Here is a 25,571-nt window from a genome sequence, read left to right as displayed (position 1 = left end):
CAGAAACAATGCTCAGGTAGGCCGTGGCATTTAAACGATGCCCAATTGGCACTAAGGGGCCTAAAGTGTGCCAAGAAAACATCCCCCACACCATTACACCACCACCACCAGCCTGCACAGTGGTAACAAGGCATGATGGATCCATGTTCTCATTCTGTTTACGCCAAATTCTGACTCTACCATCTGAATGTCTCAACAGAAATCGAGACTCATCAGACCAGGCAACATTTTTCCAGTCTTCAACTGTCCAATTTTGGTGAGCTTGTGCAAATTGTAGCCTCTTTTTCCTATTTGTAGTGGAGATGAGTGGTACCCGGTGGGGTCTTCTGCTGTTGTAGCCCATCCGCCTCAAGGTTGTACGTGTTGTGGCTTCACAAATGCTTTGCTGCATACCTCGGTTGTAACGAGTGGTTATTTCAGTCAAAGTTGCTCTTCTATCAGCTTGAATCAGTCGGCCCATTCTCCTCTGACCTCTAGCATCAACAAGGCATTTTCGCCCACAGGACTGCCGCATACTGGATGTTTTTCCCTTTTCACACCATTCTTTGTAAACCCTAGAAATGGTTGTGCGTGAAAATCCCAGTAACTGAGCAGATTGTGAAATACTCAGACCGGCCCGTCTGGCACCAACAACCATGCCACGCTCAAAATTGCTTAAATCACCTTTCTTTCCCATTCAGACATTCAGTTTGGAGTTCAGGAGATTGTCTAGACCAGGACCACACCCCTAAATGCATTGAAGCAACTGTCATGTGATTGGTTGGTTAGATAATTGCATTAATGAGAAATTGAACAGGTGTTCCTAATAATCCTTTAGGTGAGTGTATATATATATATATATATATATATATATATATATATATATATATATAGTCACCTACAAAACAAAATGACTAGCTCCATTGATAAAGATGCGAATAAAGGCTGTATGAAATAAACACATGTAATATGTAGAAAGTGATTGTCCACAACTTTTATTAAAAGCATGCTTTGTTCATAATTAAATTGCATGTAGTTGCTCCACTCTATGGGTCAGTCAGCGGTGACGTCAGATGTATTGCAGAGTGGAGACTGTCAGACCAGCCCACCTGCTCACTGATTGGGCTAGGAGGAACCGTCACTCAAACCTGCTGGACAATGGAGACCCAGGATCAAAAACTGCATCATGAAGACAAAGGAACATTCAAATCATATCCGGAATAAGGTTCTTCAAAAGCACCAATCAGGGGTTGGATATAAGAACATTTCCAAGGCATTGAATATCCCCCGGAGCACAGTAAAGTCCATTATTAAGAAATCCAATCCAATCCAATCCAAATCCAATTGAGAATATGTTTAAAGAGTTGAACACTGCTGTTCACCAAAGGTAATAAATTGCTGTGTTCAGATGTGCACAGCTTGTGGAGACTTATCCACACAGACTCATGGCTGTAATTGCTGGCAAAGGTGCCTATACCAAATATTGACTGAAGGGGTGATTACTTATGCATTCAAGTATTTTCTGTTTTGTATTTGTAATTCATTTAGAACAATTTGCAGATTATATTTTTCACTTTGACATTATGGACTTTTTCTGTGTTGATCAGTGACACAAACTCCTGATTAAATCCATTCTGATTTCATTAAAAGTGGGGGTGAATACTTTTGAGAGCCACTATAGCTTTGAAATGGCACGTAAACCAGAGCAGGAATGCTTACGTCTACATTGTTATAACTCCTACTGTTTTACTGTGATTTCTCCTATGCCCCCCACCCCTGTAGCTCATCCCTATCACTGCATCATGTCTGCACTTGGTACCTTTTTGAACTAGGATGTATGCTTTTTATTATTATTATTATTATTATTATTATTATTATTATTATTAGTAGTAGTAGTAGTATTAAACACAGTATAAATTACAAATTGAAAATTACATTAGTGCATATGAAATTGCTTTGTATTTTATCTTAATTGTACTACTGAACTTGAGTAATGTTTAAATAGAATGTTGTATTGATTTGTATGAGTGCACAGCTGATCGTTTGTGAAGGAATTGTGACTTCATGGTTATAGATCAGACAGGGTAGTATTTGTATTGAAGGCACTAACTGCTACCGCCCTCACATCCAAACATGAAGTCTAGACATCAAAACAACTCTGCTGTGGTCTGGCCAATCAAATTGCTTGCTACCTTGAATAGGGGAAAGGTCAGAATCACAGAACATTGACCCTGCTTTTATCTTATCTATGTATGAGTCCAGAATAAACAATTATTTACATTCACGTATGACTAGTCTCTGGATATTAACACTCACTATTTCATAGCGTTTTGGATTTCTACAATTTGGAAAGTATTCCGGCTCTGTTTATTCAAGGCAGCCTGAACCTAAGTACACAATGTGTCTCAAGGACAATCCGATTCCTCCAATTTCACAGAGAGAATATTTCACAATATTTTGCTCCAGACCAAATTCTAATGATTAGAAACATCAAACATTACAAAAATAACTAACCTCTTTTGTACAAATATCACTTTATGCTCCTTAAAATCATGTTCACTGCAGAATTATGAGCAGCAGCATTTAATGGAACAGAAATATTCATAGTAAAATACTTAAAATATTTTAAACTAAGTCTATGGGGCCTACGGATATTTTAATGAATAATTGAATGAACTCCTAACCTCTCAGTGTTTTCCACTTATGAACTAGCAGTTCCTAAGTGCTTTTTATTGACTTTTATATTTAATAACAAATATGATCATCCGCAGTGTATTTACTAAGCTCGTTGAATAGTAGTATAAAGCAAAATTAGATGATGAAGAAATTGAAGTGCCTCCAGCTACAATTTCAGATCAATCTAGAGAAAAACCAAACAGCAAAAAAAGCAGGAAGGAAAAGAGAGAAATTCAGTCTCTATGGATACCGAAGAGATTAGTTGACAATTAGTTTCTTGTACCATATATGTTCTCTACATACAGTAAGTCTGACTTTTATTATGACAAACTGTGAAGTTCGAGGTCTAAAAGGCACCTCTCACCAAAAAGCTTTCATTACTTGTGTCTCAGTTTCCTCATTCATCGTATCGTGTGTTGTTTGTTTAATATTTTAGAGGGGGGACGGCACATTATGTTGTTGTTCTGTTACTGATGGAAGTAACATCATAATATCCTCAAAAAAGAGGTTTAGTTTTGAGACTATGTGTCCACTACAGAGAGAGAGGTGTGGGGGCATTGCCATCACATAATCACGATTGTGTGTTAGTTCTGATCAAACCCCCTGCACATGAATAACATTTAAGTTGTGTATCGAGTGTAAAGTTTTGTAATATCTTTAATCTGCACTTATTAAACCAAGGCTGAATATTTATATATAACAAGAGCAATCATACAAGATGAACAAACCCAAGGATTTGCAATCCTCCCTTCTAAAAATAAATAAAACAGCACGGACAGTTTGGTCAGTCCACATTTGCCTAATCATTGGCATAAACAGAAAAAAATCAAAACCAGGACAAGAAAAAAAAGATCACCCTGAAGACTGATGTCTGCTGCAGGCTTTACATGCGATATAGTCCTGGACTGCAAGAGGCAGAGATTAAAAGAATATAATGTGTGGCACAAAGTACTCCATCATCAGTACTTCAGCATCTTGGTTCCCAAATTGCAGTCGGTATCGTCACAGTGCCAACGCCACGGCCTCTGTGATCTGCCCCAGCAGGCTGGCTGGCTCCGAAGGCAGGGAATCGGTGTCCAGCCTCTGAAAGTCCTGGTCGCTGAGCAGGCACTCTAAGATGTGTGCCACTCTCTGCAGGTCAAAGGTCGCGTGGTGGGGACCCAGAGCTGCCACAGTGTCTGGTGTTCTCCTGCAGGAGCCAGAGGATGTGCAGTCTGCGTGGATGCCCAGGACTGACAGACGGTTCTCAGCGATGATCTTCAGAAATGTGTAAAATTCCCCATAATCAATACCAGTGCATGACTTCATGATCACCTGTAACACATACAAGATGTGTGTAAGGATTTATTTTGTACACAAATATATATATGGGTTGCTGTGACCCACCAACATCCAGTCATCTTGCAGTGCAGAGATCACAAGGTGTAGCTAATGGACACCAGGACAGAACTGGAAGAACCAAAACTATTTCTTCACTGTTGTGTTTTGCAAAGGTGTCTGCCATTGTTCCCTGGAGTAAGACACAGCAGAGAACTTCACAACACAAACTGCACAACTGAAAAGAAAATGCGATCAAAAGGTTACAGTGTAAACAGAATATTCCGGCCGGCGTTCGAACTGGAGCGAGAGTACACTAAAGGATTATTAGGAACACCTGTTCAATTTCTCATTAATGCAATTATCTAACCAACCAATCACATGGCAGTTGCTTCAATGCATTTAGGGGTGTGGTCCTGGTCAAGACAATCTCCTGAACTCCAAACTGAATGTCTGAATGGGAAAGAAAGGTGATTTAAGCAATTTTGAGCGTGGCATGGTTGTTGGTGCCAGACGGGCCGGTCTGAGTATTTCACAATCTGCTCAGTTACTGGGATTTTCACGCACAACCATTTCTAGGGTTTACAAAGAATGGTGTGAAAAGGGAAAAACATCCAGTATGCGGCAGTCCTGTGGGCGAAAATGCCTTGTTGATGCTAGAGGTCAGAGGAGAATGGGCCGACTGATTCAAGCTGATAGAAGAGCAACTTTGACTGAAATAACCACTCGTTACAACCGAGGTATGCAGCAAAGCATTTGTGAAGCCACAACACGTACAGCCTTGAGGCGGATGGGCTACAACAGCAGAAGACCCCACCGGGTACCACTCATCTCCACTACAAATAGGAAAAAGAGGCTACAATTTGCACAAGCTCACCAAAATTGGACAGTTGAAGACTGGAAAAATGTTGCCTGGTCTGATGAGTCTCGATTGAGACATTCAGATGGTAGAGTCAGAATTTGGCGTAAACAGAATGAGAACATGGATCCATCATGCCTTGTTACCACTGTGCAGGCTGGTGGTGGTGGTGTAATGGTGTGGGGGATGTTTTCTTGGCACACTTTAGGCCCCTTAGTGCCAATTGGGCATCGTTTAAATGCCACGGCCTACCTGAGCATTGTTTCTGACCATGTCCATCCCTTTATGACCACCATGTACCCATCCTCTGATGGCTACTTCCAGCAGGATAATGCACCATGTCACAAAGGTCCAATCATTTCAAATTGGTTTCTTGAACATGACAATGAGTTCACTGTACTAAACTGGCCCCCACAGTCACCAGATCTCAACCCAATAGAGCATCTTTGGGATGTGGTGGAACGGGAGCTTCGTGCCCTGGATATGCATCCCACAAATCTCCATCAACTGCAAGATGCTATCCTATTATTATGGGCCAACATTTCTAAAGAATGCTTTCAGCACCTTGTTGAATCAATGCCACGTAGAATTAAGGCAGTTCTGAAGGCAAAAGGGGGCCAAACACAGTATTAGTATGGTGTTCCTAATAATCCTTTAGGTGAGTGTATATGATCATAGTCCTCTAGTTTGATCATAAGTTCACTATTCAGATAATCATTTTATAATACATCTGACAGCTGCAGTACTTACATGCAAAGGATTATCCTTCCTATATTTCAAACTGAATCGTCAAACATTTTCTGAGACAAACCGAGGACCTCAAAGTGCTTCGAAGGTATGATGGAACCTCAGATGATACCCTGAAGCTTTTAACTTCCATCAGAGCACGTTCATCTCAACAGCCCCCGTGGGGAAGGCCTCCGTACCTGGCAGTGCTGGTGCCAGTTCTCCATGGTGCTCCTCCACTCCTCAATCTCGCTCTGCACTGCCGACAGCTCCCCTTGCAGGAACTGCCACACGATGTCCAGGTTACAGGCGTTCAGCCAGTTGTGATTGATGGAGATGGTGTCCTCCTAAAGCAACAGAGCCTTATCAAAACTGATGGCGTACGCCATGTGTTCAGTCAGGTAACCAGGCCCATACTTACCAAGTTATAGACCTGGTGATGCCACCCACTGGGCACAAAGATGACCTCGCCTGCTTCCTGGATGACTTCCAGAGGCTGGCAGGCCTTGTGGTATTGGGGGTACAGCTTCTCGTCCTGGAGGACGGGTGAGGTGACGTCAAAAGTGAGGTTGCCGTGGCAGTCTTTGAGGTATTCCTCCTGACCTGGAGGGTAGAGGAGCCACTTCTTCCTCCCACAGACGTTAGCTGACCAGCTGTAGGAGCGGAAGACATCGGCGTGGAAGGGAGTCCTGTTTCAATGGAAGAATGAACGACAGACAGCAGAGGCTCTCTGTTATAACAGCACACCAATACACATCTCCGCACAGTTAAAATGTAAAACAGAAAGATAAAAGAAAAATAATCAGTGCCAGGGTACTTCTACATGACTAAATCACCAGAGAAAGAGAAAAAATAAGTCCCTAACCAACTACACATAAAGTGTTCATGCTGCCAACAAAGAGATGTCTGTTTGTTTTAATATATAGCAGACCTGGAAGTGTAATGCATTTATTTCGATGACATTTCATACCAAGAGCCTTTAGGTCCCATGTAGACAAAGCGATAGTCATCGACCTCAATGCTGTCCCAGTATTCATTCAACCAATCAGAGGAGAAATACACAGGAGTTCTGTAAACACTGTGCTCAGGAAACTGCCTGTCAGAAAACACAAGACAGCCTCAGTACCTTGTAGTACATTCGAAGAAAGTGTTGATTATATTGTAAACTTTAGGCTACATTTTGAAAGGCTATAATATTAAACACTTACAATTGTGTGCTTTATACCAATGTTTGTAATGCTCCTACCAATAAATAAAACACCCCTAGCAGCTGGTTATAGATACCTGTCCTCATGTGTAAGATTAAATATCATGACAGCAGGCCGAGCAGTTTAACTTCTTTTGCTAGAAGACTTTAAGTAAACCTGGAGAAACCTAGAGTGCAGACAGTCTTGTGAGGTCAGTGGGCAGTGGAGAATACAGGGCACCACCAGGGCCTCGAGTCCCAAAGGCTTCACTCCAGTTCTTACCTGTGCATATGCCAGTCCTTGAGATACAAGCATCCCTTGGGAGATGAGTGTCCAAGCTGAATGTACTCTTTCCAATAGGCAATGTAGTCTCTAAAAGGGAGGATCTGCTTTGGATTGGCATTGTACTCCTTCACACTGCAGTCTGCCACTGGGACCTGTGCGTCTCCTGAGGTAAGGGGTCAAAATGTATGTTATTTGTTTGTAAATTAGCAGACAACTTGACCCAGGACGATTTACAGATATAAATTATACTGTAGCCAACATATTTACAATGTATATATCATAATCATCATGGCATCAGCAACAGTTTGTGGTTCCTCCTGCAGTTCTGGAGCAGCTTCCCCAGTTGGCAATATTAAAGTTTACCCGTCCCCCAGTGCCAGAGCCCAAGCAACCAACACAAACAAGATTAACATAAAGGCAAGACAAGAACTTGTGCGGTGTTACCGTGAGTAAGTCTTTACTAATGGTTGATCATTTGTATTTTCAACTTCTCACTTTGTCCTGTTCTAACAAGACTGGAGAATTGCAAGGGGTTGGTTCACATCATGAAAACAGAGCACTCCATAAATAATAATACTAATAATCCTCTTTAATTGTGATTGGGGCCAGTGAACAGGAGGCTAGGCTGGTTGATTCAGACTCCACCTAGTGGATGCTACAAAAAATGTGATACATCATGTTGCTATCATTTCACAAACGCTGTGTTTTAAGTTACCAGACAGATAACTGAAACAAAGCAAGAAACTATGCCTATACGAAGCAGGAAAGCAAGATTTACCAAAATCATGCAGCAGGCGCTGAAAGTCAGGCTTCCCCTCCCCGGTGACCCAGAGCTTCCTGCAGGGCCACTCCTGCGTCAGGCTCCCCGCCAACACACACGGGCAGTTTGGCAGCAGGTATCTCCTGAAGAAGCTGGAGTAGCTGAGACCGTCCGCCTCCATGTAGTCAGCAACACAGGCCTGGTCGTATGATGGTCTGGGGACCCGGACTGCACTGCAAACCGCGAGAAATGTCTCCTTGTCCATTATGATGTGAAAAGCTCATCTGAACAAGTCAAGCGCTGGACACGATGCGAATACATGCAAGTGAACTCAAATGTCATAAAGTGCTCAAGATCATAATGCACAATGCAGCGCCTTTTACTGCATGAGTGCCACCCGCTTACAGTTGATCTGTGTTTGTATTAAACAATAACAGAAACATATTGACTAGGAAACTGCATCTGCACCCTGCTGATGACATCCACGTGTTTATAAATATAAATAACCTCGTATGTGTCAGTTGCTTTACCATATAAAGTTACTGAAATCGTTTCGTTTTTTTAAATCTATCAATTGATCTACTATTATCATGAGCAGCTGACATACAGACACCACGCAGGCTTGTACCGGACTAGTGTGTTGTGTTTTCTTCATTTAAACCTCTAATTCATTAGATATCTACGAGACTCTGGCTAACGCGGAACTGCAATGCGAAGGGGACACATTATAGCGATGCACCGTCTGTATTAAAGGTATATCTCCCCTTCCTGGTCCCATGGGAAGCATATTCCTTCCACTCTTTCTTGATAGTTATAATCATCTGGATATCCTGAATATATAGTTAGCTTTTTAATTATTTACAGCACAACTAACGTAAAATACAACACACTCGCAGTGACGCAACAAAACACCCTGTTGCACCGTCGGACTGTAAATAGTGTCGCACCGCCATGACACATTGGATCGAAAGGCAGAACAGATGCTGCACAGGGAAGCTGTGTTGTCCTATATCAGCAGCAGCAAGGGGGATGTTTTAACCGTGCATTTAGTTTACTGAAAACATAACGTTTAATGCCTTTTAACAATGACAGTAAAGTAGTAACGACAGTGATAATGATGAACAATAACTGCGCATCTGTACAGAAAAGGGGGTAATGGGCTCCGGCAGGAATCGTCGCGTTAGAAAATAAACATCATGATTTGGGTTGTGTGTCTCATGTAAAACAACGACGACATCGGTAATCTATGATGTAATAATTGCATTTATACTAAAGTTAAAAGTGTGTGATCAGTGTAACGAAACTAAGCCGTGAAATAAAAGCAAAACAGATAATAAGTATCGGTTTCAGTAGCGCCGATGACGTCAACACATACAGACGGACAAACAAACACGGTGCCGCCGTAGTGACGTGTGATGGTTGAGGGTCTGGGTTTCACATTTGGGGGGTTATCAGTTTTCAGGTATCATCAACCTGTCTTGAGAAACACCTAAACATTTGAGTTATTTGGGATATGTAGGGAACTGTACTGTCGACTGTTGTATAAGCTTGTATGTGTTATTTATATTATTAAGCAAGGCTTTAAAAATCAAAGCACTACAGAAAATTGTTCTATGGACTTCATGCGAACATTTGACATAAACAAGTGTGGACTGTTTTGGGGGGTGGGGGTCTGTTTTTTAATTTAAAGAATATGGACGTTTGGAAATAAGTTCAACAAAGACACATTAAGAAATAACAGTTCTCTACACCATCAGGTAAAGTTACGCCTTCTGCAGCTAAAATAACTTATAAGTCAAGACTATTGCTCCATACTGTCACTGTTGCATTGATTGGTGAGATTATATCAGGACAGTTCTTAAAGCTTTGTCTTCCTGTTGCACACGGGGTTGCTGATGTACAACAAATTGGGTAAAGCTATAACTGTCTTAAAATGTGGCATCATACACTGTGCAATACTGAATAGACAGGGGATGTAAAATTTATTAAAATAACAGAGATGCCCCATTGCCCCATTGCGGTCTATCATCTTGACTTCATAAATGACTACCACCGCTTCCCTGATCATCTTTTTACACGTGATTTTCTGCAGAGAGAGAAGTGGACTTGTGATTTTGCAAGTCACTGAGAATCAACAGAACCATCATATAATGACACCGGGCCCTTGTTTATTTTGCAGAAGCAGTGGTTGTGCAGACCGGTGGCACCAAGATGAGCAGGAACGTGCCCATTCACAGCTGGCCAGGCTCCTACTACATCAACAGTGAGAAGCGCTGGGTCAGTGGCACGCTCTCCTTGACAAGCTCTTCCGTGAGATTCACAGCCGCTAAGGCGGAGGAGGGCGAGAGCCTGGCCAGCTTCAAGCTCTCCCGCATCATGGAGATCAAGAAAGAGTCGTCCAGCTTCATCTTCAGTGCTCTCACCATCTTGGAGGAGGGCAACGTCAAGCACTGGTTCAGCTCACTGCATCCCAGCCGGGCCGCCGTGTTCAACGTACTCGAGCACTTCTGGAGGGAGCAGCTGCTCTCCCCCCCGGGAGCCACGGCCGTTGACCCGGAGGTCAGCAAAGGCAAGGAGCTGATCGGGCTGGTGTCGGGTGCCCAGCGGAGACTGGAGGACACTGGGAAGGTGCTGCAGCATCAGGGGGAGCAGTTTGACAACATCATCTCAGGGCTGGACAAGATTGAGTCCGATCTAGACGTGGCTGACAAGTATGTGAAGCTGGGACTTTATATGCTGTACTACAGTATAGATTTTACAGCACTTTTCTTATGGTGGAAATTAATTCAAAGTGCTGTACAGTATATCCCTACTAGAATGACAGAGAAATATCGAAGCCACAACACAATGTCACATTATAAGACAGCTTAAATAGACAAGACAATGTTTAAGTGCATAGATATTGAAAGTGCTTTTTTTCTGTAGCTCTCCATAGTGCAAATAGTAGGACAAGCCATATTTTGTGGTGGTGCACATTTTTGCTTTAAGCCTCTGTTTCCTTTATCTGTCCTTTCCTACACTGTGCTTTACAATGTCTGGAAAACCAGAGAGCTTAGGTGGAGAGAAAGTCTTCATCACATAGCGAAGGCATGGTACAGCGTTGGCCTTTCTGTGTAACTGAAAATAAATGATACATTTGCACATTTTTGGTAGATTGGAAACACTTGTACACTCAGAATTTCCAGCTAAAAACAAAAAATCTTAACGAGCATTAGGAGAAAACCATTTACAAAGGTATTCATTGTTAAAATGCCTCAGGATTTTTGTTCCTTACAAAAAAAAGTTTTTTCTTGCCAGAAATCGTCAGTGCATGATTGTTTCTATTCCATCAGATTGTTCATGAAAGAAATCACCTCAGACAAAACAGACCTGCGGATTAAGGAGCTCAAACTCTGGACTGTGTACAAGGGCACGGTTTGGGAAAAATATATTGATTTCTATGTTGATTGGCCTCTCCCTCTCTTTTCTCCCCACACCCCAGGTTGCTGTCAGAACTGGAGTCCCCCCCTTGGTGGCCCTTTGCTAAACTCCCCTGGAGGAGCCAACAGGAAGCCAAAAGCCAGCAGGCAGCGAAGACTCAGAGCCCGGCATCTGGCGCGGCTGCCAGGGGCCCTGGGAAGCAGGGGGTGATAACCACCATCCCTGTGATCTTCTCCAAAGGAGGGGATTCCAACGTGAAGCCGGGGAGGCTCACAGTGCAGGTGTCTGCCCTGGAGGTCAGCGACAGCAGCTCCCAGCTGATGCACCGCTTTGAGAGGACAGAGGTGGATGACATCCGGGTCCACAGCCCCTACGAGCTGAGTGTCCGGCAGCGCTTCATCGGGAAGCCAGACATCAGCTACAGGCTCCTCTCCGCCAAGATGCCTGAAGCCCTGTCTGTGCTGGAGATGCAGTACAAGAAGAAGGTGGAGTTCATGCCTGACTACGCGGCTTTTAAGTCGACACCCGACACGTCCCCATCTGGTTCAGAAGGCTCTATATGGAACACAGGTAATTCAAACCTTTGCACTATAAACACACACACACACTTCAGAGCATGCAACACAGACATTGTCTTGCCTCTAGATCGAGGATAGAATTGTTGCCTTATAAAACTGCTGGAATTCACTAAAAATGTATCATGTGCCACGCAGAGAAAGATAAATATACAAACACATGCTGACATTTTCTGTAAAATACATTTTCTGTCTGTAAAGCTGATTCCTTTTGAACAGATACAGCTCAGTACAACAGTGTGCAGCTGAAGAAGGAAAACAAGCTGCAGGTCACACCGATCACGACAGATGGCGCTGTTGTGTTGCCTTTGAGACTGTTCTGTTTTAATTTAATACCACCTGCAGCTGTGTATTGAGATACTGTTCATTAATGAATCATTACAAAGTCAATCAGCATGTTAAAAACATAATTTTCTTGATCTTTTCATATTCCTAACCTGCTAGGCTGACCCTTCACCAGCTAGTCAGTTTAATAAGTAGAAATGACAATGGAATCGGGCAGTAGTACAAAGCAGTCCTATATTTTCAGATGAGGGACAGACCATTACATGGTTCAGTAGGTTTAACTTCTTAAAGCTCAACACAAAGAAAAAGGTAGAACACAACAATAGCAGGCTACAGCAGTAGATATCTACCAAAGTGCTTTGAAGAGCTTGCCCTTGTGCTTCAGTTGGGATGAAATGAACTAGTGTAGCAGTCGGGGAAGAGACTGCTGTGATAAAACAGGCAGGGTGCAGGGAATCTCACTAGCAGTTCAATATGAATTGATTACAAAGCTGCCAGGTGTTTGTGGTTATTTTGAACACGTTTAGCGCATGATGCTAATGTACTTACTTTCCTACCTGCGGACAAACAGCTCACGACCTTGGCACATATCCCACATGCTGCAGAAAGCTGCGTGCACTCTGACATGTGGCTGCGTAAAATAATAACACACACGGTGCTTAAGCATCCGCCTACACACTGCCTCTCCTGCAATTTGGGCAATCCGTGCAAGACAGGATCCGCCACCTCGCACGGGGAGCGCAGAGCCCGCCGTAAGCTCTTGGCGCGCACAGAGATTTCTGAACCCGGACAGGTAGGGACACATATTTGCACCGAATAGAGAAACTGACGAGGCGTGATGGGTCGGTAGGATGTTCCAAGATGTTTTGAAGCTCTTCACTTAAAATAGGTCAAGGATACTTGTGAAAGCTTAGCATTTAAATTCAATTATTTATTGACACATTGATGTTTATTGCTCTGCAAGTCCAGTGGGTGTCCACAGTTGTCTTAAACCCACAACCCTAAACACACAGGGTTACGGCCGCCCTGTCATTCCACAGATACACCATGTGATGGCACTGCTGAGCCGTCAGAGCAATTTAGTCCCTCAAGCTTTTTGCCCAAAGGATATCTGCAGCCGACAGGCTAGAGATGCCATGAAGTTAATTTTCAGTGAGAATCAGCCTTTCTTTGTGATTTAACTATAATTAACTCCTGCTGTACAGTACATATTTTCCTTAGTGCAGTTTACAGTGTCACCCTTAAGTGTGTGCTTGTTTTTGGGGTACATATACTGAAAGTGATTTAAAAACTGGATTAGCATAAGGACAGAAAGGAATGACATGGCATGGGCTCATTGAAATCTCAATCTCAATCCAAGGCAAATCTTTGACATCATGACACAAATAATAATACAACTCAAACGTCATTTAAAATTCTAACTGGGTGATTTCACTCTTCTTCTTGTAATTATTAATACGTCATCTTCTGGTCCCTCTGTACTCGCGTTATTGAATGAAAGAGCTGTAGAGAGAAAAGATGACGAACACAAACGCACACTCAGGCCATTGTCTCGTTTCTCCTGGTCCAGCCACAGGCTTCATCGACCGCGTGTGTCTGAAGGAGCTGCCTCCAGGTGAGCTGGTCCAGCTGCAGGTGCAGGTCCAACAGCCTCCAGTGTCTGAGTCCGAGGCCCAGGAGCTGAAGCAGGTGAGAGGGCTGGGGGGCCGGGAGGCACTTGTTTGATTATCGGTACTGTCCAACACACTGCACTCGACTTTGAGGACTGTAATATGGGTACACATATTGGTTTACTGTTTCTTTCATGCTCATTAAGCCCACAGCTCACAGAATAGTTTGGTTTATTCACTGGACCTTGAAGACATACATCTTCAATCAGGACCTCACCACACCGTTTAAAAACATGTATACTACTTCAGTGTTCTGGCTTTTTCCTACTTCCTTTGTCAAGACGGAGAAAACAACACTTCAGCGCAGTTGCTATAATGTGTGTAAGTGTATGCTTTTGACCTCACCAGATCATAGGCAATAAAGTGCATGAGCTGAAATAAATATTACCTCTAGATCGCTTTATATGCTTCTTAATTAATATGTTTTTTTATTTCTAAATGACTGGTCTCATAAGGATACCTAAATGTTATGTATTTATGCAGCGTAAAAAGAAGACTTGCATATAGTCTGTATCCTTAGGGTTTAATCTGGGTAACAAAGTGATTTTCTAGATTTTTTATATCAAAAATAGTAAACGTTTGTAAGCAAGCATGTGCTCAACAAAGAGCAGTCTAGCGAAATGGCACATCATTTCATTAATGCAATGTGCGTCTTGGAGCTGAATGAGCATAAACACTACCTGTCTAGAGAGACCAGCTTTCCTTTCCTGGTCCAAGATGCTTCCTGTTTCAGAGTCTGCACGATTTAGACACAGCGCTCCCCGGTGCCATCCTGCCTGCGACTCTAAAAGTTTTCTGCCATTGCGTTGGTGAGCTGCAAGGCAGTGCGAGGCAGGTGCTGAGGAATTGTTTATCCGGCTCTCGTAATGTTCGAGAAGTGCCTCCACAGGTACTTCATGGAAGTTGGACCCCAACTATATCCTCCCCAACATGTTTGAGCACTGGCTGATTCGGGGGCCCTTAGGTGGACTGCGGACGTCACTTTTAGACACATCTTCTGTCCACCAGTACAGTTGCACTGTGTTTAAACGATCATCGTTTCCACAACATTAATTCTGTTGTTTTTTGGGGGGTTTTCATCTACTGCGTCTGCATAATGTGCCGTGCTGACAGTACGGCACAGCAAGCTTTGACGGTCCCTATTGACTAATAACCGGTACTCCTCTGAACTGTAAACAGATGTTGCACGGAGCTGGAGGAGGGTTTCGGTTCCTCGCTGCAACACCAGCAGTTTCTTACGTGAGGGGGAGAACTGAGAATGTTTTTGACATGTTTTTTTCCGAGTCTCCTGGGTTCTGTATTTATTTCAGACGGAGAATCCTATTTGCAGTCAACTGTCTCCTGGCACCTTCACTAAATTAGGAGTCGTCCCACAGCGTTCACGCCAAGGTTTGATTAATCATGTTTCAGTGGGTGGAAAAAACATTTGAAAAAAGACACGTTAAATGATGGGTTGTTGAGTCCGTCAGACGGCTGCAGATGGGCAGACCAGGAGTGGGCGTTTCAGCCACTAACCCATGCATCACCGAGTAGAACTGGACAAGACACCGAGAGCCTCACAACCACTCGTGCCGTGTTAATGAAGATGTGTGTTTATTTTACATGGCAGTGTGCAGTATTTCTGTTCTCGGCAGTCTGATGGATTGCTGTGTGCTGTTACTGAAAGGAAAACGTTAATTTGATTATAATTTGGAGTAGTTCAGTGAATGTAACTGTAGGCAATGTGCTGCTGATGAAAAATCTCTATTATAGCTCTTCTTGCTCTGCTGCCTGTTTGTGTTTGTGTGCCTAGTAGGAAGGATCATTTGTATTAAGGATATATTGGCAGTGCTAGAGTGAGGAGAAAAACAAAAATGAATTCTTCATTGGACGTTAAAAATGCACTTCTTGTCTTCCAATCATGTTTTCATTCTCACTAATATGTTTCTTTAATCTCCTATTTCCACCACATTATTGGTATGTTTATATACGGAAGGATAAATAATTGACTTGCCGATTAATGTTATAAAGTTGGAGTAAATCAAGGCTGCACAACTCTACAATACAGTGAGTCATTGCAGTGGGAGAGCGGAGCTGTGTGTGTTGATATATCTGAATGAACTCCTATTAACATTAGTCAAACAAATCTTTAGATACTGCTGTCACCCGCTGGTATATCCAATTCAAACACCATTTATAAAACAATTATGAGGCTGCCGTCAGTGGCCTTGACTAGTTAAGATATAAGTGGCTGACCTTTGACCCAGTCCAGTCCCATTATTTACAAGAAAGTTGATTAAAAATGCCAGCACTTGCCCACAGATATCACTGTGTTTAATTTTTAATACAGATTGGGGGGATATACATTGCCGTTTTGTTCACTGTGTTGACTGTCTCCTTGGCAGACTGGCCCTTTGCTATATCAGCTGGGGGTCACGGTTAGTGTGAAACTCGTGTGGTTGTACTGGTGAGCACCTGCGATGCTTTGGTTACAGTAGAGGCCCTGGGTTTGTCGGTGTTTCAATTGATAGGGTAATTTCAGAAAGCATTTTGGTTAAGTTCAAAGATCCCCCCCCCTCTCTCTCTGTCTCGTATATCTATTATACATAAACTAGTTTTTCATTTTTCTTGTGTGGACCATTTATCATCCTTCACGCTTGGGAACCTCACTAGCTTGCCTCTGTCTCAAGGATATGTGTTTCTGTTGAATCTGTGATGTGTACAGTGCATGCGAGTTGATTAATAACTCGTAAGACCACATAGGCTGCACAGAACCGGGGGGGAGTCACGACTTTCCTGAGTGCTGAAAAGCTTTTGACACTGTGAGGATTAATAGTGTCCTAAACGTTCCCCCATGTGCACGAGAAATCCTCTGGATGGCAAACATATGGAAGAGCATTGCCGAAGGCTTGTAAATACGGGGCACAGTGTCTGTACTTTATTAAACAATGAAGACAACAAATGTTGCGTAGGGCTATATGTGTCACATTGGTGTTGGAAGTAGAGACACATGGAAGGGGTTGGTTTTGATGGACAACGAAGCCGTGACTTTCCGCTACTCGCATGGCATTCATTCAAACAGGCAGCTGTGCAACAGGAACAGTCTAGAACCCTAGAACAAGAGATACAGATGTGCATTACCAACATCAACATGAAAACATGCACTGATCATGATTAACTTCACTCGACAGGAGCACATAGTCTTAAAATACAACCTGCATTAGATCTAGTTGAGCTGCAGACTGGAAAATATGCGTTCATTTCATATTTTAAAACTCAAGCTTAAATATTTATATGTATCTTTATTTTATTTGAAGTAAGTAAGCTGTCATAAGTTTTAGAGATTCTCACTTACGCAACACAATGTGAAAAAAACGAAAAATACAGGTCACTCAGTTTTCTCAGTTTTGGCGTCATTTATTGATAAATGACAGTACAGGTGGTCATTGTTACTGGGGATAACGCCCGTAACCCTGGGCCCGGCAAGGACGTGCATGTTTCAGTGGCACGGGTGCAAAGCTTTTAACACATCTGTACTAGCAGACAAATAGTTAACTTTCCAGAGTCCCTATAAGCTGCCGAATTCTCATACAGAATAATCAAGTCATTAGCCTGCTGTGGTGGAGCTCGGCCAACATTGAGATGACCTAGTGGGATGTCTCTGCTCCGGTTGTACCACAGTCTGGAGTGCGCAACAGCGAAAATATGTACTCAACTGACAGAAGAGTTTTAAGTCATGTTAAATGTGTGTCTGTGAATATAATAATGATATATGTGTGAAGTGTTTTGTCTTTGTTTAAGCAGGTTTTTACTTGGATAGACTCCAGTAAATGTATGTGATGTTTCAAATTCAAATATGCTATTTATATAATAGTTTAGAAACACAGTGTTTTTGTAGGTTGAGTAAAATGTGCAGCTGTGGAAACACACGCATGTTAAGGTGTTTCTGCTAAGCAGGTCCTGACTAATATCTGTGTGAATAATGGCTGGTAATCCCATGCAAGCACTTTCAGCCCCGGGGAATTGGTGATTCCTTATGTGGATCATGAGAGGGGAAGATAATTGTAGATTTAAAATGAACGAGTGGGTTTAATTATTTAGCATATTAACGGTTTTCTGGGGTTTGCAATGATATTACCTATTACCTATTACCTGTTCGCACTCTGAATAAATAGTCCAGGGTGTCATCTCTTGTTGAATGACCAAACTACACAGATATTGAGACGAGAGCCTTTCGCAGAGACGTAGAAACTGTGGAAGTGATCTTGGTCAGAGTTTCCTGGTGCGTTTGCATTCAGTGCATTCTCAATGGAGACTTGGGACAAGCAGATGCTCTCAAGGTCCTGCTAGGACCAAGAAAAGTGTTGGCGTTGTCCTTTACTTTCTCGAGCACAGACAAGGGTTTTACATTCTTTGGTTTGTCCAATTCAGCTCAGTTTATGAATGGAAAGATGGCTCTTCATTTTGTCCACAGTTGTGAGCTTGCGACACCAAGCCATATTGCACATTTAATTTCCGTTTAGCTTCTTACCTTTGATCTCGGACAGTGTAACCTTGGTTTTAGTTCAGCCCCATTTTCATAGGCGATCATAAATGTAATTGCATCAGAATCCCAGTTGCACCAATCCCATTAATGGATTTTGCAAAGGGACGAGTACGCTGTATTATTGCGTACTTCAGTTTCTGGTGGTTGCAAAGCATCCTTAAAGTAAGTGGTAAAGTAATCACCTTGCATGAATAAGCACAACACCAGTCGGAGCCACTCTTTCAATGTAGGTGGCCCGTTTTGACTTCGGTAAACACAGCGCATATTTCTCCAAACATATAAAATTGCATTAGTGATGATTAAAACAGTTTTGGCTCCTGGCATTCATTCAGTTATGCAGGATTATCCCATTAGCTTGTGGCTTCTGCAAATGAGTTGAGCAATATTGAAAAGACAACAGACAAAGGGCAATAATCGTCTTGTTTTCTTTTCGCCATGTCTGAGCTCTGCCTTCCTACGGTCTTGGCGCTGGTTCTCGATCTTGTGTTGTTAACTTATTGTAATATGATACCACGTGTCAACGTGTGTAAAGCTTTGAACATCAAAGTAAAAGCTTTGTTAGTAGTTCAATTTTGAATTGGAACAAGTGTTTCGATTGGCTAATTGAAGTTTTGCTCAATTGCTTTTAATACCTGAAATTAATACTGTAAAGACTTATGTAGAGTATAAATACCTCATCAAAATTCCTTACTATGTAACCTAAATGTTTGCTTTTAACAGTATCTATGTGTATAATCAGCCTGTTTTGAAAGGTCAACTAAAATAAGACAAGCCACTGAACATCCTCTTCAGTGGGCTAGAGACTTGCCACAGTGTTTTGATGCATGTTGTTTATTGCGGTTTGGTGTGATTTATGAGAACCAGATAACAGTGGAGGTGGTTTCAACTGAAGTACTATAAATTAAACACTGTGGTGCCCAATTTCCACTGCCGCTGTAGGATATGACTTCAGTCCGGCTGAGTGAAGACATTGAGAACTCTTGGTACAATAATCCATTTATACCGGTACACATGTTTGGATGAAGTATGATCTTCAGAATTCAGAGATCCTATTTTTATTTTTAATTCTAAACTGCGACTTGGTTTTAGTTAAGCCCGTGGTCGGCTGATCTGTGTTGAAGGAGCAGCCGTTTGCCCGGGCTTGTCTGGCAGGGTTCCTGTGGTCTGTCGCTATGCCCATGTCTACTGGCTGGTGAAGACTGACATCATGTCACTGGGTGTGTGTATGTGTCAGGATATCATAATATTAGTTTAGTAACTGTGGTCGTGTGGTGGGATTTGGGGTGAGTGTTTATTAGATTTGGCTCAGTGTATCACTGGTTTGTTTAAGTTGTTCCATTAACTGGATCATACCATGGTTTTAAGGCCTGCAGTTTTTATTTAAAATTATTTTTGAGATGCAGAAGGAGTTGGGCAAATCCCTAGACTTGTGGAAAATAAAATCAACGGATCCCATTGGAGCCTCTGTAAACGTGTTCCGCATCCCCCATTCCCTCAGTCTGGGTCGAGTTCGGTCATTCACTGATGCAGGCTCAGCTCTCATCTCTCTTCTCCACCCACTGAAGCACCATTGCCTTTTGTTCGCCCCAACATTTTATTATATAAAGAGCTATAGTCCTGAACAATAATAATGGTGTGATATTGTTGTTCGAAATGGCAGCATTTCAGTATTATTTATTAATCGCGGACGTCACTGCTGAAATTGAAAGGTGTCAAACAAATCAGTTGTTTCTGGTCATATTTTTGTTGCATTGAGCACCTCGAGTATTTATCGCCGGTGCTCAATTCCCACAACCCTCCAGTACTCGAGGAAATGAGGTTTTCAAATGCAGCCGACGTTATCACGACTATATCTCGGTCTGTTTTAAAGCCGATGACTTTCAACCTGTTTCACTGGCCTGGAATTCCGGTTAACTTTCCTCCAAGAGCGACAAGCAGGGGGCCGTGCAGAGGTACCAGCTGCACACTCTCGTCTGTTTGTTTTTCTTCCCTAGAAAGAAAATAGTGAGCAGATAAGACAGACAGGCAGATTAATGGTTAGATTAATGTTAGCTGGTGCAAGGTCCCCCACGTGGCTTTGTTATTGGTTATACAAGAGCACAGGGCTCACAGAATGAACTGCAGGACAAATAACGCACGCCTCTGTCGTCTGCTCGAGTTTGCCCTCTGACTGCGCACCGTTTAGCAAGAGCAGATTTTAAACGCCCGTGCGAGTATTAATCAAGCCCTGGCAAACACCTCCGCTGTCAGCCAGCAATTGTGCAATTGTCAGAGCGGCCCGTGTTATTAATTGCTGTTTTTAATCACACTTGCACCAGTCGACTTAAGTTTATCTCCTGTTGAAGTCTAGTGCCTCTGCTGGGATGACCTTCAGGTGCCCACACAGGGGCGGCTCACAGGAAAGGCCCAGGCACATTTTGTTGCATGGAGAGGGGAATAAAATCTGTAATATTCAAAAGAAAAAGTATTTATATGCACCCTTTTCTATGGACAAATAATCACATTCTGCCTTTTCTTTCTTTCTCCTCGATCAGATGCTGATGAAACTCAAGAACCTGGCCCTGGAGGCTGAGACGGAGCTGGAGCGCCAGGACGAGGCTCTGGACATCATCACTTCCTCCACCGACCAGGCGACCACGCACATCGACAAACACACACGCCGCATGAGGAAGCTGCTGTGAAGGGACAGGGGTTTGCGCGGAGGAACGGCCGCCGGCACAAGGCGCCAGAGGGTGCGGACTCACCCAGCACTTTTCCCTACGGAAGAGTCTGAGATGAAAGGTGTTAGGAGGGAGGTTGAGAAAAGAAAAAAAGGGCAAGGAAGCCGTGGGATTATAGACTTAAACTGTCGTCCCTTGCACTGATAGTGATTTACGTTGAGCATGACAAGGGTGCTGTTTTACAACCACAGAGAAGGAACTCTCTGATGTTCTCCTTGATCCTCGGTTTGTTGACTTTTTTACTAATTTGTTTTAAGTGACCATAAAAGGTGGATCAGATACAAAAATAAAACAATTGTTTGTTTCTGACGTGAAGACGGTTGACAGTCAGGAACACTAACCCCAGAGCTTTGATCGCTAGACGTACGTGTGCGTGGGCGTTAACAGGATGATAAGTGTACATAAACAGGTAGCCTACGCTGCGTTGCACAGGTGTGCGTGACTTGTAGGGCAGCCTTCTTCAGTTTGCAGACAAGACAATCCTTTCCATGTTTCTGCACAGCTGCCCTAAGCAATCATCGTACACCCCAAACTGGAGCACTTTCCTTTACACTAAGTCCTTTAAACAGGGATGCAGAGGCTTTCTTCATGGTTGTAGTGTATTGTAATTGTTGTTGTTGTTGTGTGTCGTTTTTAATAGTATGGATCTTAATTTGTAAAGGTATTTAAACAGACGAGGAGTATTCAGATTATGCATGAGCCTCAGAAGCAGAGCTACTGTCCAGCATGCTTGATGTTTGATGTGGGGCTTGTAATGATGTGATGCACACCGTTTTTAGTGTAAGTTCACTTCTCTTCTCTGCAGCAGGCAGTCTGATCTGTCCCTGCACTCGACAAGTTACTCCTGCTTGTCCAACACTTGCAGGTGCATGACGGACAATTGTAGAACTTAGTTTTAGTTTGATTAGGCGAGCGGGTTGCATGACCTATATTGTCAGGACTCAATCCCTTTCGCCTTTCGATTACTGACTTCCTCCAGTGTCGTGAATACAGGTGGTTGAATGTCGCTCGTTGCTTATATAGACCCAGCATGCACTGCACCTATAGTTCTTTAATAAGTATTGACAGTAAACAGTTTACAGCTAATTTCAGTAACTTTTCCAGCTGATGTTTAATGGAGAGAGTTGTGTAGTCGAGAGATCTGGCACAAAGTTGGTTGTAATGGGGGTGCAAATTGAGCAAAAGGCATGTGGGAAAATTCTATAAAGATAAAAACATCGTTTATGGTGAATAGCAGACTGACATACAATGCGTACAGATATATATATTTTTCTTTTTAGTACAATATAACATATAATTTACGGAGAGAAGAGTCGTCCAGCAGACTAACATCCTGGAAAGAAACGCTCCCATTCTTACCCATGATAGGAAAACAAAACAACAAAAAGAGAGAAATAATACCCCTTGTCATAGATAATTACGAGCCGTGATTACCGCTAATCCAGACACTGACAGCGGGTGGGAGGCCGTGCTGTCATGGTGTGGAATTTGGACTGAGGGGCCGGGCCTGAGCGAGGAGTGGTAATGCTGCATAAAAGTCGGGCAAATCCCCCCAGCAGGCTGGATCTGTGTTTCAGCAAGGTTGCCTGGTTACTAACGGTGTTTCTCAGAGAGGCAGGCGTTTACCTGCTTTTACATGTTCGCTGCACTGTGTTTACATTACAGGGTTTCTTCTTTTTCCTTTTTGTTGTAAATTGTTAAAGAGTTTTGAAGAGATTGCTTCAGCAAATCGAAAACAAATGTTAAGTGGTCAGGTTATTATGACTTTCACTGACTTGATCTATATTTTTGTTTCTTTGCCCCAAAAAAACTAAACTAACAAAACGCACAATCAGGGAGTTTTTTAAAATAGGACACACTTGAAGTTCCAGAACTGTTCCTGAACTGGAATGTGCGCGGGCGGCCGAGGTGATTAGTTCAATGCGTCGTCTTGTTTTCAATTGAAAATGTTTATATTCCATGCTCACAATGTTCAGCGATATGTGCAGAAAGCAGCGATGTTTTTGAGAGAGAGTGGAGGATACAGGATTGCTTGCACTTGCAGGATTTTAAATTAACTTGTTTGGAGTTTAGTTGGTTTTGTCTAAGATTATATATAGTGTACAGTACAAATTAAAATATCATCCTGATTTGTTTTGAAAAGCTTTTGTATCAGATCAGACAGAAGGATGTGAAATAATTTGGTCTCTGCATCAGTATGTTCTCTAAATTGCTTAATAACAGCTGGTCCTCTTCCGTGTACTTCAAACTGCTCAGTGTAATACTTTTTGAACGTTTATTAAAGTCCCCATGTGGACCCCCAATACTGAGGAAACGCTCTGATTGGCTACTTTAATGCATGCGTTCAGCGTTCAAGTTCAAGCGTCTGCAGTTGGCAATATTGGAAGAGTAAACAGTCAGCGAAACAAGTGTGACGTTGCTAACCCAGCTCTTTGTCTAAATCTTGTGCCTCAATGGCAGAAGTCCTGGAAACAGTAGTGGTTATGAGCGGTTAAGCCAGTAATGGATTCGAATGAGTGATTAAACCTCAGGTGGATTGAGAGGCAGGAAACCCCGTGGCCGTCCATGTCCAGGAGCCAATCGCAGCGGCCTAAAGAGGAGCAGCAGGCGCATGACCGGCATTGCTCCAGCCCGGTGTTTGTGCGCTCCCTGCCTGGGGGAGCCGCGGGGCCTGCTGCTTTTCACTTCACCTCACATCTCAGTTCGGTAATTGGGTTAATTATTCCCTCAAAAGCCCCAATTTAAACCTTTTAACAGGTCTTAGGCAGGCGAGGTTTAAAAGGGACTTTAAATGCCTGCATACAATGAAAGACCCGGTTTCTTGGCCTTGAGCAAGAGTGGAGAGGATCAGTGAGCTAAATATTTGAACACTTCAGATCATTCGATATCCAGCCACTCCCCTGACTTCAGTTCTCACGTGCGTCCCTCATGCTGCGTCCCTGCACTGTACCCCAAACGGCTGCCCATACCGAATACCAGAGCCCCGTCCTTATGCAACACTGTCTTCATCCTGTCCTATCATCTCCAGATGTCCGCCTGTCCCCTCTCATCCCATGTGTTGATCGTATCAGTCAGCCACAATATTGGCCCTGCACAGCGTCAGACCTCCTTAAATGTCTCCTTAAGAAGCATTTAGATGTTCTTCTGTTCTTCTCTTCTACCTTAGTTGTACTCACTAAACTGTGTAGATTATTTGTATAGTGCTATTTATTTTTACCTGGTATTGTGTGTGTATAACGTTGCGTGGTTGTGATTGTTACCCCTGTAAGACGCCCTAGATAAAGGTGTCTGCTAAAGAACTGAATAGTAATCTGTATACGCTGTAGTGTGGCATTGTGCTGTGCTTTCCTGGATGTCATGTTTAGTTTCCCCTGCTTCTTATGTATGGTGGATAAAGGACTTTTGAGAGAATGTATAGATCCTGATTTGTCCAGGAGTTTGTGCGTTTCAGAGGGCCATCTCACACTCCACTCTCAACTTTCTACCGATAATGAAGAAAACTGAGATTAAGACTGCAGTGGTTTCTCTTAATAATAGCTTATAGTATCCAACGCAGTTTGTTTGCTAAAGCTGTCCCCTTCATGTGCTCCTCTCTACACTCTGTTGTAACTCTAGTGTTACTCCTACTGTCAGCTCCTGCTCCTCCCTGGGCTGACATTTTTAATTGTTATGTCTCTTTCTCTCCACCGTTGACTCGCATATTTACTGCATCATGGAGCTATGATTCCTCATATTTAGGAGGTGGAAATGCTGTGACTAACGCAGACGCACACGCCTGGCTCAGCTGCTCAAAGTGCAGTGCTGGCATTGTTGTTATTATTGCATACACAACGGATTGTCCTGTAATGCACTTTACACATGCTTGTACTATGTATTGGCTTCGTACGCCACATGTAAATGAAGTTGACTATTAATGTGACTGTAATTAAACATTACCATGAAGAGCTAAGCTTGTTTTGTTCTGTTTGTTAATTGGTTAAGCTTGATTAGGTCTGGAAACTCAAGGAGCAGGTAGAGAGGTACAATGGATACTTAGTATTGAAGAACAAACTGTGACAAAATGGTCTTTTCATCTCCGTGAGACGTTGGCTTTGATATAATTGTCTTTTTTTTTTTTTTCTGCAGATGCTGTTCTAAGTGTTTTATTTATTTCAGAATTTATCAATTTCCTCTTCCTTGTGTTATTATTATCATGGTTGTCCTTGTTCTCTGTGACCTTACCATAAATTAACAAAGTTACAGAGATATCACTTCTGAAAACGTCCCCTGAATCGAATGGGAAAGCTGTTCAAAGTGAGCCAGCCGAACAAAATGAAAAACAACCTTAGAGGAACAACGTGTAATCAGATATAATGGGAAACACATGCGAAGCAATGTTAACCTTTTATCTTTTCCTTGCCTAATCTATTCCTATTTGTCTAGCAGTGTATTTGACACACCTTTTGGAAATTCAGCATTATTGGCACAGTTATTAAATATTAAGTAAATAACTGCGCTCCCTGTGAACCTTGATATATGTTACCTCTTCTGCATTAGCATACGACTGCGACAAATGCAATATGTTATTATTATTAATATTGTTATTAT

At 42.7% G+C, this 25,571-nt stretch overlaps 2 protein-coding genes across 3 annotated transcripts; one reads left to right on the top strand and one right to left on the bottom strand.

Moving 5' to 3' along the window:
- Positions 1-3,294: 3,294 nt before the first annotated feature.
- Positions 3,295-8,496, bottom strand: jmjd4 (jumonji domain containing 4). Of its 2 annotated transcripts, XM_066716282.1 has the most exons (6): positions 7,808-8,495; positions 7,027-7,192; positions 6,528-6,653; positions 5,979-6,246; positions 5,758-5,904; positions 3,295-3,969 (listed from the first exon to the last, which is right to left on the bottom strand). In XM_066716282.1, the coding sequence occupies exons 1-6, from the start codon at positions 8,052-8,054 to the stop codon at positions 3,658-3,660; spliced, it is 1,266 nt and encodes a 421-aa protein (XP_066572379.1). In that variant the 5' UTR covers positions 8,055-8,495; the 3' UTR covers positions 3,295-3,657. The 2 variants fall into 2 exon arrangements, with proteins under 2 accessions (XP_066572379.1, XP_066572385.1); XM_066716288.1 differs by lacking the exon at positions 5,758-5,904 and having other exon boundaries at positions 7,808-8,496.
- A 181-nt stretch (positions 8,497-8,677) lies between these two features.
- On the top strand, positions 8,678-24,933 carry snap47 (synaptosome associated protein 47). The gene is made up of 5 exons (XM_066716272.1): positions 8,678-9,546; positions 9,969-10,500; positions 11,271-11,779; positions 13,640-13,758; positions 20,799-24,933. The coding sequence occupies exons 2-5, from the start codon at positions 10,001-10,003 to the stop codon at positions 20,943-20,945; spliced, it is 1,275 nt and encodes a 424-aa protein (XP_066572369.1). The 5' UTR covers positions 8,678-9,546; positions 9,969-10,000; the 3' UTR covers positions 20,946-24,933.
- Positions 24,934-25,571: the final 638 nt, after the last annotated feature.

This window comes from Amia ocellicauda, chromosome 2 (genome assembly GCF_036373705.1).
Source record: "Amia ocellicauda isolate fAmiCal2 chromosome 2, fAmiCal2.hap1, whole genome shotgun sequence".
NCBI classification, from domain to species: Eukaryota; Metazoa; Chordata; class Actinopteri; order Amiiformes; family Amiidae; genus Amia; species Amia ocellicauda.
Note: the sequence above shows the minus strand (reverse complement) of the source record. Positions and strands in the feature narration are given on the sequence as shown.

Coding starts and splice junctions, on each gene's coding strand:
- jmjd4 (XM_066716282.1), bottom strand. CDS start 8,054: ATGGACAAGGAGACATTTCTCGCGGTTTGCAGTGCAGTCCGGGTCCCC. Junction 6,654..7,026: donor AAGGACTGGCATATGCACAG/GTAAGAACTGGA, acceptor GTTTTCTGACAG/GCAGTTTCCTGAGCACAGTG. Junction 6,247..6,527: donor ATGGGACCTAAAGGCTCTTG/GTATGAAATGTC, acceptor CCATTGAAACAG/GACTCCCTTCCACGCCGATG.
- snap47 (XM_066716272.1), top strand. CDS start 10,001: ATGAGCAGGAACGTGCCCATTCACAGCTGGCCAGGCTCCTACTACATC. Junction 10,501..11,270: donor GATCTAGACGTGGCTGACAA/GTATGTGAAGCT, acceptor CCCACACCCCAG/GTTGCTGTCAGAACTGGAGT. Junction 11,780..13,639: donor AGGCTCTATATGGAACACAG/GTAATTCAAACC, acceptor CTCCTGGTCCAG/CCACAGGCTTCATCGACCGC.